General features: G+C 42.7%; 1 protein-coding gene across 1 annotated transcript in view; it reads left to right on the top strand.

Annotated features, from left to right (window-relative positions):
• Positions 1-14,247, top strand: part of LOC118389190 (cytoplasmic phosphatidylinositol transfer protein 1-like) — a 94,513-nt gene extending 80,266 nt beyond the window's left edge. Inside the window, 6 exon segments of the mRNA XM_035779008.2 lie at positions 589-660; positions 5,990-6,088; positions 7,623-7,778; positions 7,997-8,060; positions 10,058-10,207; positions 10,210-14,247. Coding sequence (XP_035634901.2) covers positions 589-660; positions 5,990-6,088; positions 7,623-7,778; positions 7,997-8,060; positions 10,058-10,207; positions 10,210-10,415 — 747 coding nt within the window. The 3' untranslated portion in view covers positions 10,416-14,247.
• The last annotated feature ends 474 nt before the right edge of the window (positions 14,248-14,721 follow it).

Below are 14,721 nucleotides of genomic sequence, written 5' to 3'. Positions count from 1 at the left end.
AACGCCATTATCGAAACATTACTGTAGCAGTGTTTTATGCCAAAGGGTTCAAGATTGATGACAGTCTTGGAAACCTGCCGGTACCCCCTGTAACATGCTGTCTGAATCTTCTAAAGCCTTTGAGCTGTGGCATTTAGAAATTCTCAGAAAGTGATAAATGCCACCACAGTGAGTCATATGGCTTCATATAGAGAGGAGGAGCGGATGGAGGAAAGGGGGGTGAGGGGGAGACATGGCTTTGACAGTGACAGAGTTTCGGGCTCGATAAAAGGCCGTGTGTGAGTCATAGGAGGGGTACATGCACGCACGCGCGCACACACACACACACGACGCAGACACACACACACACGGACATGAGCACACGGACATGCATACAGAGCATACTCCTATTCATTCATCTCCCCTTTCTGAACAAAGCACCAAACACATCAGTTGGTGGGGATACTGGTACAAGAAGTCTAGAGACTAAATGTCTTGATGACACATAAACAATTATAAAACTAAACACCCGTTTCAGGTGAAAGAGGTTGTTTTTCCACCATTTTCAAATGTCTCACCTGATACATCTCATCTGTGTTTGTTTTGCAGTGTTCTTTCTTGCCCAAGTTCTCCATTCACATAGAGACGAAATACGAGGACAACAAAGGCAGCAATGACAACGTGAGTAAAGACCGTGTGTGTGTGTGTGTGTGTGTGTGTGTGTGTGTGTGTGTGTGTGTGTGTGTGTGTGTGTGTGTGTGTGTGTGTGTGTGTGTGTGTGTGTGTGTGTGTGTGTGTGTGTGTGTGTGTGTGTGTGTGTGTGTGGTGCACTGAGGCCTTCAGTATGATAAAGTAATTCCATAATAGGGGCCTTATGGCCCCTCAGTGTCAGCCAAGTGCAGCTCTGCTAATTGAAGAGCCCATTTCATTTATACTCTGGCCTTCTCTCTCTCCCAATTCACAAACTCGTTTCTCTACAGAATAATAGTTCTACTACTGTGTTAGCATAATAATATGTTAGGATAAAGGGTGTGTGTGCGTGCGTGTGTGTGTGAGGAGTTGTCAGTCTTGGTCTTAGAAAAGTCCACTCTCTCTTAATGTCGTAAGAGAGAGTAGATGGGCATCAACCTGTCTGGTCATTATCATGGTGTGTGTGTGAGAGACTGGCTTCCATGGCCAGACAATGTTAGTGAAAGTCCTGCAGATGTAAAAAGAGAGGTTGTTATATCAGACTGAATGTAAAGGAGAGGATATTATATCAGACTGAATGTAAAGGAGAGGATATTATATCAGACTGAATGTAAAGGAGAGGATATTATATCAGACTGAATGTAAAGGAGAGGATATTATATCAGACTGAATGTAAAGGAGAGGATGTTATATCAGACTGAATGTAAAGGAGAGGATATTATATCAGACTGAATGTAAAGGAGAGGATGTTATATCAGACTGAATGTAAAGGAGGGGATGTTATATCAGACTGAATGTAAAGGAGAGGATCTTATATCAGACTGAATGTAAAGGAGAGGATATTATATCAGACTGAATGTAAAGGAGAGGATGTTATATCAGACTGAATGTAAAGGAGGGATATTATATCAGACTGAATGTAAAGGAGGGGATGTTATATCAGACTGAATGTAAAGGAGGATGTTATATCAGACTGAATGTAAAGGAGGGGATGTTATATCAGACTGAATGTAAAGGAGAGGATGTTATATCAGACTGAATGTAAAGGAGGGGATGTTATATCAGACTGAATGTAAAGGAGGGGATGTTATATCAGACTGAATGTAAAGGAGGGGATGTTATATCAGACTGAATGTAAAGGAGGGGATGTTATATCAGACTGAATGTAAAGGAGAGGATGTTATATCAGACTGAATGTAAAGGAGGGGATGTTATATCAGACTGAATGTAAAGGAGAGGATGTTATATCAGACTGAATGTAAAGGAGGGGATGTTATATCAGACTGAATGTAAAGGAGGGGATGTTATATCAGACTGAATGTAAAGGAGAGGATGTTATATCAGACTGAATGTAAAGGAGGGGATGTTATATCAGACTGAATGTAAAGGAGGGGATGTTATATCAGACTGAATGTAAAAGGCAGCCTCACTCTGGTCTCTACATCTGTAATCCAACCCCAGCCTATCTCTCTTTTCTAACAACTGCTGTGGCCAGTGTCCCTGTGTGTGCACACACACATAACACACACATGCGCGCTTGGAGTCATATCACACACACATATCACATACACATTTGTTGTTGCGTACAGACACCAGGATGCAGACACACGTATGTGTTTGTACGCACAAGTTCCACTAAAAAGCTCCCATGTGAATCTATCCGCCGACACTGCAGCTTCAGGGCTGACCAGCACAAGCTCTGGTCTTTTACAGCCCTGTATAGCCCTCTGGTCCAAATTTCAGAGTCTCCTCTGCCAAGATACTGTACGTTGTGAAGTAATATGCAGCCCAGTGTTTCTGTGCTCACAATGATATGAAAGATAATGTCAGGTTGTAAAAACCTGTTTTCACGTTCGCAGTCCTGTTTCCTGACAGAGAAGGGGTTAAATGTCTGTTTGAATGTAATGTGTGTGTCTGCCTGTGTGTACATCCATACAATGAAGTGTGTGTGTGTGTGTGTGTGTGTGTGTGTGTGTGTGTGTGTGTGTGTGTGTGTGTGTGTGTGTGTGTGTGTGTGTGTGTGTGTGTGTGTGTGTGTGTGTGTGTGTGTGTGTGTGTGAGCAGACTACATATTCTGTCTGAATGAATGGGTGGAGGGTGTGGTTAGATGATGTGATTGACAATTCCACAGTCGTATCAGGTAGCAGACCATGACAGGGCAGGCCTGCCGTTAGGTTTGGAGAAGAGCCATTGCTTAAATTCTGTCCCTAATGGTTCATGGTTGTCATTATCTCTCTCTCGTTCTCTCGCTCTCTCTCGTTCTCTCGCTCTCTCTCGTTCTCTCACTTTGTCTCTCTCGTTCTCTCACTTTCTCTCTCTCTCACTCTCTCTCTCTCTCTCTCTCTCTCTCTCTCTCTCTCTCTCTCTCTGTGTCTCCTTTAGACCTCACCATTAGACAGTTGCATAGTTTCTTTCTCTCCCTCTGCCTCTTACTTGCTCGTTTTCATTCATTCTTGCACGCTCTCTTTCTTCTTCCCTCCATCTTCCCTGTCCTTTCACCTTCTCCCTCTTTCTTCTAAACGTTCCTATCTCTCATTATTTATTACACAACTCTCATTCTCTCTCCTCTTCCCTCATTATTTATGACACGTTCTCCCTCTCATTTCTCTCCTCTTCCCTCATTATTTATGACTTCTCCCTCTCTCATTCTCTCTCCTCTTCCCTCATTATTTATGACACGTTCTCCCTCTCTCATTCTCTCTCTCTCCCCTCATTATTTATGTTCCTCCCTCACTTTGTCTTCCCTCATTATTTATGACACGTTCTCCCTCTCTTCTCTCTCCTCTCCCCTCATTATTTATGGCACGTCCTCCCTCTCCCATTCTCTCTCCTCTTCCCTCTTATCTCTATCTCCCTCTCTCATCTGTCTCCTCTCCCCTCATTATTTATGACGTCCTCCCTCTCCCATTCTCTCTCCTCTTCCCTCATTATTTATGACAGTTCTCTCATTCTCTCTCCTCTTCCCTCATTATTTATGACATGTTCTGCCTCTCTCATTCTCTCTCCTCTTCCCTCATTATTTATGACATGTTCTCCCTCTCTCATTCTCTCCTCTTCCCTCATTATTTATGACACGTTCTCCCTCTCTCATTCTCTCTCCTCTTCCCTCATTATTTATGACATCCTTTCATTCTCTCTCTTCTTCCCTCATTATTTATGACACGTTCTCATTCTCTCTCTCTTCCCTCATTATTTATGGAACGTTCTCCCTATTCTCTCTTCCCTCATTATTCATGACACGTTATCCCTCTCTCTCTCCTCTTCCCTCATTATTTATGACATGTTCTCCCTCTCTCATATTCTGTCCTCTTCCCTCATTATTTATGACATGTTCTCCCTCTCTCTCTCCTCTTCCCTCATTATTTATGACATGTTCTCCCTCTCTCTCTCCTCTTCCCTCATTATTTATGACATGTTCTCCCTCTCATATTCTCTCCTCTTCCCTCATTATTACACTTTCTTCTTCTTACTACACCCTCCCTCTTTTCTCTCTCCCTTGGCTGCACTCATCCATGATGGCATGTCACCCCCAATGTGCCAGCAGGACTCTTTCACACAGCTTGTGGCAGAAGGGCCCCTTGGAGGGAGAGGGAGGGAGGTGAGAAGAAGAGAGAGGTGAGGAAGTAAAAGAGAGGACACGGAAGGAAGAGATGAGAGGGTGATGAAGATAGGAGATGGAGAGAAGAAAGGAAGATGAGAGTGAAAAAGAGAACAGAGATGGACAAGACGATGGAGAAAAAGAGAAAGACGACAGGAGACAGAGTGAAAGGGAGAGCAAATTTGCATGTCCATGTCTCTCTGTCTGTAAGCACTGAACCTGAGAATGTCGACCTCCCACCTCTTGACATTGAGCACAGCACTACAGCTTCACACCCTGCTATATGTCACAGAGGGCAACCAGGCAGCGGTCAGAGTCCACACCTCAGTCAACTGTATCGATTGGAGAAACGTGTGCACTTTACCAACCCATAAGGCATCTTGATGTTTTGGCATTTGAGACTAGTCCAAATATAGCACATGAGTTGAACAATCTACGGTTCATCTTGCTTCCATTATGATTTTTAATTTACATTGTCATACAACATCATTTGACATTTTTCTTAATGTAGATATTATACATCAATAAATAAGGTGGAAATATATTATAAATGTGGCACCATCACAGCCACTTTGCTCTCGTTGGACTCCTTTTCATAATCATATTTGGCAGCAAGGCATACAATATTAATCCATCGCATCGAGCACGAAGCCTTACATATCTCTCTGAGGTTGTGATCCGTGGTGTGGAGTGCTCTTTTTAATGTTACTTCTTGACATTCGTGCAATATTTATCCGTACGCTGCAGTTTCAATACGTCCGCCAGTAGCTCGAAGCACGATGTGTAACGTAGACGTTAAAACACACTTTGAAATGTTGCACTCTGCCCTGGCTGAGGATTCGTTCACTCATCTCCTGAGGCCTAGCGTAATGGAGTATTCCTCTCTATAACCGAGCCTATCTCTCACTCACACACTCACACACTCTCTCTCACACACTCTCTCTCTCACACACACACACACACACACACACACACACACACACACACACACACACACACACACACACACACACACACACACACACACACACACACACACACACACACACCTCTAGCTCCTTAGATGGAAACAGAGAGTGGCTAATGCTATTGGTGTCTGTTTGCCCTGCGGCTATATATGAGGTCTGTCTGTCTGCCTGTCTGTGAGTGTGAATGGGAGATTATGACAGTGAGAGTACTGTACAGCGGAAGTCCATCAACACAAGCTTAGAGCTCTCCCTTCTGGCTGCATTGCGCAATGACGTGTCTCTGCAGTAGCCTCGTGGATTAGCTAAGTCTAAGTGGTCCATAATCAAAGATCTAAGATCAGGGCCTGTATGTATCAAGTGTCTCAGAGTAGGAGTGCTGATCTAGGATCAGACCCCCTCTGTCCAAGTAATTGTATACATTATGATCTAAAAGGCTAAACTGATCCTGGATCAACACTATGGTTATGAGCTGCTTAGTGACTACAGGCCCTGCTAAATCAAATCAAATATCTGACCCTGTGGATATTCTGACCACTCTGGCTGAAATAGAATGGACATTGACTAGCTTCTGTCAAATATCAAACAGATGACAAATGTCTGTAAATGAAGGGCCTCGAATTATAACACAAAGAAGATACTTTGGGAGGCCCAATCAATATCATTGAGCTGTGTAGTTTTGTAAAGAGAGGATATTGTTGATGCCTGGAGTGATAGATGACTAACTGCACCTTTGGGAATTTTTGTTTGTTTTCAGATCTTCTCAGACAGTGAAAATAAAGACCAGGAAAGAGAAGTGTGTTTTGTGGATATCGCCTACGACGAGATCCCTGAGAGATACTATAAAGAGTCTGAGGTGAGTGTGTGCGTGTATCTGCATCTCTGTGTGTGTGTGCGTGTGTGTGTGTGTTGTTTCATTAGAGCTAATGGGGCCCAGGGGTTAATGTAGGGGTTATTGTAGCCACAGGCTGTCTCTGTAGTCGAACACTGGTGATTAGAGTCTTATTATTAGTCTAAAAATAGAACCAGCAACATGGTTCAGACATATCAATGACAGTGGATACAAGGACATTCACCGATACTTATTGATACTCGGTGATACTCAGCGATACTCAGTGATACTCAGTGATACTCTGTGATACTTATTGATACTCGGTGATACTCAGCGATACTCAGTGATACTCATTGATACTCAGCGATACTCATTGATACTCAGTGATACTCTGTGATACTCAGTGATACTCTGTGATACTCATTGATACTCAGCGATACTCATTGATACTCAGTGATACTCTGTGATACTCTGTGATACTCAGTGATACTCTGTGATACTCAAAGATACCCATCAATACTCAGTGATACCCATTGATACTCATTGATACTCTGTGATACTCGGTGATACTCAGCGATACTCAGTGATACTCAGTGATACTCTGTGATACTTATTGATACTCGGTGATACTCAGCGATACTCAGCGATACTCATTGATACTCAGCGATACTCATTGATACTCAGTGATACTCTGTGATACTCAAAGATACCCATCAATACTCAGTGATACCATTGATTTGGGGCTCAGTGATACCTAGTGGTACTTGGATAGTAACCGAAGGTTGTGAGTTCAAACCCCATGACAAGGTACAAATCTGTGATACTGCCCCTGATACAGGCAGTGATACTCTGTTCCCAGGATACTCTGTGAAAATAAGAATATGTTCTTAACTGACTTGCAGTGAAATACCCATTGAAAAAAAAAAAAAAAATTTATACTCTGTGATACTCAAAGATACAATGATACAACAGACAGACACCATTTCAGTCTATTGGTTTTGCCCTAAGCATCCTAGTCATCCAAACTATTTCATTGGGTTGGAATTTTATTCAATTAAGTTTACTTTTAGTTATATTCCCGAATTGAGTTTGTATTGCAGATAAACCCACAAAACACTCCGCAATACAGCTCTGACCAGATAATGCTAGCTAAGCTAACTCTAGCATCACCTTCTGATTCACTCCCCATACACCTCTTCCTTATCTAACTTTCAGTGTTAGAAATTAGCATGTTAGCATATAGTGTCTGTGTAAGTATAGTTAGACTGTTGAGTATAGCAGATGCAGTAAGCGGTGGTTGAATGATCTCAGCCCCTGAGATTTAGCGAAGAGTCTCTGGAGGGAAAGATTACTATTTAACGTCAGTGTTCCATTTATAGCTTTCCCATAATGCATTTCTCTCAGGGCACAGAGGTTTGGATTAATTACTGAGATCTGTGTGTGTGTGTGTGTGTGTGTGTGTGTGTGTGTGTGTGTGTGTGTGTGTGTGTGTGTGTGTGTGTGTGTGTGTGTGTGTGTGTGTGTGTGTGTGTGTGTGTGTGTGTGTCCACCCCAACAGGACCTGCGGTACTTCAAGTCAGAGAAGACGTCGAGGGGCATGCTGCAGGAGGGCTGGAGGGACACCCAGGAGCCCATCATGTGCTCCTACAAGCTGGTCACCGTCAAGTTTGAAGTGTGGGGCCTGCAGACGCGCGTAGAGCAGTTTGTACACAAGGTCAGAGATCACTCACACACGTACACACAGCCATTCTGTCCTCCACTAAACCCTTCCGCAAAAGGCTTTATACTCAGTGCGTGAGTAGTTTGTGACTTAGTGTTCACTATTTAAATAGCAAATAGCAGCCACTTAATCTATAGAAAGTGCCGGTACATTTTTGTATATCTGCTCTGAGATCAGTGTTCTCTGACCCCCTCTACTGTCTCTCCCTATAGGTGGTGCGTGACGTGCTGCTCCTGGGCCACAGGCAGGCTTTTGCCTGGGTGGATGAGTGGATCGGTAGGTCGACAAGCATTGCTCTATTGGTCCTCTCACTAACTAATCACTGGGTAGTTTTCAGTAGGGAATTTTTTTTATAGGTATATAAGTATAGGTAGAGTCCCTCCCAGTTTATTCTGTACCTAATGAACACTCCCCAAGTTTAACACTGGGACCTAAAGTCACTCTTTCCTTAGAATGGTATCAATAAGAAAGCACTTCCATTTTGATTTTACTCCTTTTGTGAGTTAAGTGGTTACTGTTGATGCTGTCTCTAATTTAGAGATACTGTCTGTATCATTGTGTGAAATAGAACTAAATAAGGCATGTGAACCCCTAAACACCATCCAATTCCCCATCACTGCATCTAACCCCGCTCTATCTTATACGCTGGGTGACCTCTCAGATATCAATAATCACGTAACCAAGGGGGCAGATTCTAAGCCCAGTTCTGGACTAAGAAGCATGCGCAATGGAGAATCTCCATTGAAAGTCCTTTTTAGTCCAGCAATAGGCCTAATCTGTGTCTGGGAAAATCGCCCCCTAGAAGTACTGTCATGTCCACGGTTGGTCTGTGTTCACGAGCTCACTACTTCAGTCATACACAGACAGCAGCCCCTGGACTGCAGTTCCTTTCATGTTTATCTGTAAAAACCAATTCCTGCAATTCTGTGTTGGCGTTCAATCAAACAGTATCCCTCCTGTACACTGGTCTGTTTCTTCTTGTGTCCAAAATATTTGTCATTCTTTTTGACATCAAGGCTTGTAAGATGTTGGCATCAATGGCTCTATTTGCTACAATTTCCAAACAAAAGAATAGCAATTGCTGAAATATCAGGAGATATTACACAGAAGATATTGCACTCATTGGATCATGAAAGCTGTGTGTATGTGGGGCGTGAATGCATGGCAATAAGAGCAGCAGCAGTAGCAGTAATACTAGCAGGACTCTTATTAGCACTCAGCTTTTTCCATGGCTGCAGGGTAAGTCCATAACAAGCCATTACTGCTGTAATGGGACACCGCTACTCACTCTCTCCCTTCTCCTCTACCTCTGGGGGGGGGGAATAACTTTCCCTCCTATGCACTATTTGGATGATTCCCCCTCACCCATCTCCTCCTGACGTATTTGGGATGACCTTGTCTAGGACTGTTCTTTGGGAATGTATTTTTTTCCGTCGATGCTCTCAACCCTTCCCGTCTGACTTGGAGGGTTCTGGATCATTTGTTCTCCCTCTCTTCTCCTTTCCCTTCTCCCTCTATCCCTCCCTTTCTTCCTCTTCCTAACCTAGCTTTGGCCCGACTAGCTCTCTCCTCTCGACACCAACTCTTTTCGGTCGTGGGAAGCTAGCTCTGCCCTCTCCACCTCCTATTGATTGTGCTTGAACTTTGACCTTTCACCCCCCCCCAAAAGCACTAATCCACCACTCAGCGCTCTCTACTCACCCACGGCGTGCCCCTCCTCACTTAACCCCTCCTCTACCTTCGTCTTGAGTGTCCTAAAGGGAAGACGCCAACATCTCCACCTCCCTCCTCCCCTCTTTGCAGATATGAACTTGGATGACGTGCGGGAATACGAGAAAAGTATGCATGAACAAACCAACATTAAAGTTTGCCATGAGCAGCAAGAGCATTCCACGAACTCCCCATCACTGGATGACATAGAGATTCATGACAAAGTCAGCGTATGTGTCGTTTCATTTCCTCTTGTTCTGTTTCATATTGACGTGTTCTGTTGTTCATGTCGACATGACTCAGGAGGGAACCAATCACTCTTTTTCTATGCAAAATGTTTTCTGAAATAAGTGGTTCTTGCAAGCTTTAGTTGTTTCTATATCGGGAAAACATGAAGTACAAAAATATTCACATCTTGAGAAAATATCAAATGACTTTTGATTTGAAAATGTTTGATAATTTTGATTATGACATAACTAGTAGTGATGCCAGGCTAAGATTAGAAAGAAGCATTAGAATGCTTTGGAGTGCTGTCTCCCCCCTCATTCTCTCTCTCCGTGCAGACATGACGATGGATGAGGTGAGAGAGTATGAGCGCACCATCCAGGAAGCCACCAACGAGAAGATTGGGATTTTCCCCCCATCGATCTCCATCAGCGAGATGCCCCTGTCCTCCTGCACCCTCTCCGGCCCCGCCAGCGCCCCCACCACCCCCTCTGCACTGAAGCCCCAGAGTTCCTCTCCGTCCCCAAGGACCGAGCCCGCAAGAAGTCCGCCCCTGAGACCCTCACCCTGCCCGACTCCGCTACCCAGAACCAGAGTGGAGTCCCCCAGGGCTCTATGCTGGTGCCAGTTCCAAATCAAAATCACTCCCCCTGGCCCTCCTCTGACTCTGACCAGGCTGGGTTAGGGGAGGAATAGGAGGGACGGGATGTTCTTTTCCCCAATATGCCCCGCCACCTCACTGTCTTAGTAGCCCAGCAAGACTAGCCTCTACGCCCCAGTGCCCAGTCCTCCAGGCCCAACTAACCATATCCCAGAGTTCAGTGCTTCTTACACATATCACCAGAGGTCAAAGGTCTAACCACCAGTTTCCAATCTCTTACATCCTCAACACAAGTCGGTTTTGTCAGCCTTCAATGGATGGCTTCCTCTTCCTGAGATCTAGCCAATCAGATGTCTGACCGACTGTGACAACCACCTAAGCTGTCCATCAAGAGAACATATCCACAAGGGGTTTTGTGTCCTGTCCTCAATTAGCGATCCCTGTGTTCGTCTTAAAATAAGTTATTGATAAAATGCCAGATGGATTCTCTTTTTTTTTATATATCAGGTCAGCTGATGATCCTTATGTAATGTAAATGTAGTTGCCATAACACCACGAAATTAGAGATACAATGATATTAATATTGTTTTGTGAACATCTTTCCATGGACTTCTCAGCCTACAAATATATCAAAATATAATTTGGACCTTGAAATAAATACACTTTTTAAATTAACAAAATGGAAGTAGGAGTACTGTAGTATAGTTAGATTTTATAAATACATTGACACCACCTTTCACCTGGACAGAGGACAGACCATTCAAAACTGAACCCAGATCTGTGTATGTTCACGTCTCCACTCCACACTCCTACTGAAACAGATGCAAGATCAGTACAATCACAGAAAGAGATCCCTTCTCAGGTCTCCAGAGCTCTGCCTCAGCCCTCTTTAGGAAGGGCAGGGAACGTAACCATTCTCTCCTTGCTTTAAAACACAATTTTTATACCTGCACAGATATATCTATATACTATATCTATACTCACCTGTCTACTTAACTAACCTTTGGAACGTTTACACAACATTAGATAAGCCATGATAAAATACATATTGGGTATCAAGTTTGACATTGAGGAGTGATGCAGTCCGTTTAATCAAATTGGTATAGCAACAGAACAGATATAACGAGGGAAAATGACATTTGGGGGATATGCTGTAAATGTAAGTGAACATTGAGCACAGTGGAGTTGATAAGAAATTCCATGCTTTCGCAGGGCACTCGCTTCAACCTGGCCTTATTCTATGTACTTGGTTATCTTTGCGTTGTGCGCATTGTGTTTTTAGGAATACCGATAATGTTGCTTGCCAATGTTGGTTCTGTACCAGTTTCGGTGGGATCCGAAAGTTATTTTGACGCAACAACGTTAGCGGCGGCCATCTTTTTTTCCCCCTGCGCTAGCCTCACCACTGTCATCAGAAACTTTTGGAGGGGTGGGGGGGGGAGAAACATTGAGGACTGAAGGTTTCTCTTTATGTAATGCCCTAGCTACTGTTTTATACAATCACATAAATGCATAAAGGGGTCTCATATGCCGCATGAAATGTTCACAAACATGTATACATATGTGAAGTATATGTGTATATAAATGGCAGGATATATTGTGGATGCGAAATTGTAGAGAAAGCGAATGTGCCGTTGTCCTAGGCTCTGTAGTGTAACCATTGTATAGTAAAGCGGAGTTTTAGCAGAGACTGAAACGGAGCATGTTCTGAGAAGACAACTCTCTACTCAGTGCCTCTGCATGCAAAAGTCTCTATTGTCTCGTCTGAATACAAATCCAAAACATTTCAATGAAGAAAAAACATCCCATTTTGTTGTGATGTTAAAGGGCAATTGCACCACTTTTCAACCTCATTTTCATTATCTCCAGCACAATACCGGTGTCTGCATATGTGAAAATGGCGCAGTTCTGCATTTTGTAGAAAGAAATATAAAGTTACAAAGTTCTGCCCGATGACATCATCAACCATTTTTTTTAAACTGATTTTCAAACACATTGAGATTCACGGTGACGTGGAGAAATAAAATACCCCCCTCTGGCTTGAAACTCGTTTCAGGTTTTGAAAATCACAGTTTTTCTTCCTTTTAATCCTACCTTGTAATGTCATAGAGAAGCATTTAGAACCTTCTCTTTGCAACCACAGATCATAGAAACACACCGTTTTCACATATCTAGACACCCGTATGGTGCTGGAGATAATGAAAATTAGGTTGAAAAGTGGCGGAATGGCCCTTTTTAAGCCTACTATTCAATGTATTGCAATTTCAAAACATTGATTTGAAATACAGATTCATGTTAGTTGCTTTCATCATTGTTTTGTCCTGAAGACGTCACATTACATTACATATGTGGGCATTTGCACTTTGTGATGAGAAAGCGAAATTAGCCGTTAACAAACATACTGACTGTTATATCTCTGTTTTGTTGGACAAGCCGACTTGTTGGTCAGATATAGACCACTATAGACCACTCTACACTATAGACCACTATAGACCACTCTACAGTGTCTAACCCCAAAATGTCTCATCTTTACACAAGATGCTCACTATCATTCTAAACTGTACTCGTCTTTGCTGTTAAATTTCCTGTGGGATACATGTGTTAAATGATATTGACTATGAGGAATAAAAAAAAGTTCCAGGGATATGTTTGAGTGCCAGTAAACGAATGGCTATATCAAAACGAACGCAACATGAAAATGCATAACATCCAGGGTCAGTTAATTTTCGGAGAGAAGGTCGAGGTTTTATAAATAGTCAACTCTTTCATTGTCGGTTGCATGCTCCACGTAAGTTCATGAAGACTTTTTGAGTGAGCTTACTGGAGCATGGAACCGAAAGTGAATGAGTTTACTATTTACGGAACCTAGTCCTTCACTCTGGAAAAATAACCAACCCTTGAGATTATACTTGTCATTTTCCATTTAGTTTTGAGAGTGCAAAAGTTTGGTTTGAATCTACAACATTTAAGGTGCAACGTCCCATTTGTTAGTTCTCTTTATCGAGCTGTTAAAAAATCCACAGTAGAAAAGAACATTGTAACTACATACTGTACGTTACAACCCTATGTGCAAAATACATTGAAAATAGGTATTTTTGGTTGAAAGGACATTGAAAATAGGTATTTTTGGTTGAAAGGACATTGAAAATAGGTATTTTTGGTTGAAAGGACATTGAAAATAGGTATTTTTGGTTGAAAGGACATTGAAAATAGGTATTTTTGGTTGAAAGGACATTGAAAATAGGTATTTTTGGTTGAAAGGACATTGAAAATAGGTATTTTTCAACATATTATGCTCACTGTGAAAAGATTTACTTAGAATTTGGAACCTCCCCATTGTAGTGTGCATCATCGACATTCCAGTTGCTTTTGGTGATCCTACAGCTCTTTGACATAATGACACATGATCTATGAAAACAATATTTGAATCCATCTTTTTTTAGTTTCTATTGGGGGGGACTGTGTTTACTTTTGAATTTTTACAATATACCTTGACTCGGAGGTTGGTTTTCTGTTATAAGTTTCACAAGTGCTGTAGTTTGATTTTGTGGTTTGCTGTATTTCAAATGGCATCTGTTCATTCTATGAAAAGGACCAAGCTTTCGTTGTGTCCCTCCTGGTGCGGCTTGCCAGGCTGTCGTGCTGTCTCCCTAGCTCTGGTCCAGGTTGTCACTGCTGCTTCCTGACACTGAGCCTCTTAAGCAGGATGAGCGTTAGCAATCCACACTAACACCCTGGACCAGAGCTACTGTTTCCCTATCTGAAGTGCCATCCTTGTTCGGCTACTGGAAGTCGCTCTGGGTTCTTCCACTGATTATACTTGTTATATTTTTACTGCCCTCCTTGAGGTACATTTTGGTTCTCTGTTGTAATTATTGTTTCACTTTTTTCTTAATTCTTGTAGTAAATAAAGTTTACTTGCTACTACATTTTGCCATTGTTGGTTGTCAGATGTGGTGCCTCTGAAAGTTTGTGTGTGTGTGTGTTGTATGTGTGTGTGTGTGTGTGTGTGTGTGTGTGTGTGTGTGTGTGTGTGTGTGTGTGTGTGTGTGTGTGTGTGTGTGTGTGTGTGTGTGTGTGTGTGTGTGCATGCGCATGGTGGTGTGTGATTGCATGGGGGTTTGTGTGTGTGTGAGAGAGTGAAAGATAAAGAGCAAGGGGAATGAACATTTTGCTTTACACACTACATGACCAAAGGTCTGTGGACACCTGCTCGTTGAACATCTCATTCCAAAGTCATGGGCATTAATATTATGTTGGTCTCCCCTTTGCTGCTATAACAGCACCCACTCTTCTGAGAGGGCTTTCCACTAGATGTTGGAACATTGATGCAGGGACTTGCTTCCATTCAGCCACAAGAGCATTAGTGAGGTTGGGCACTGATGTTGGGCGATTAGGCCT

This window comes from Oncorhynchus keta, chromosome 10 (assembly GCF_023373465.1).
Source record: "Oncorhynchus keta strain PuntledgeMale-10-30-2019 chromosome 10, Oket_V2, whole genome shotgun sequence".
Lineage (NCBI taxonomy): Eukaryota > Metazoa > Chordata > Actinopteri > Salmoniformes > Salmonidae > Oncorhynchus > Oncorhynchus keta.
Note: the sequence above shows the minus strand (reverse complement) of the source record. Positions and strands in the feature narration are given on the sequence as shown.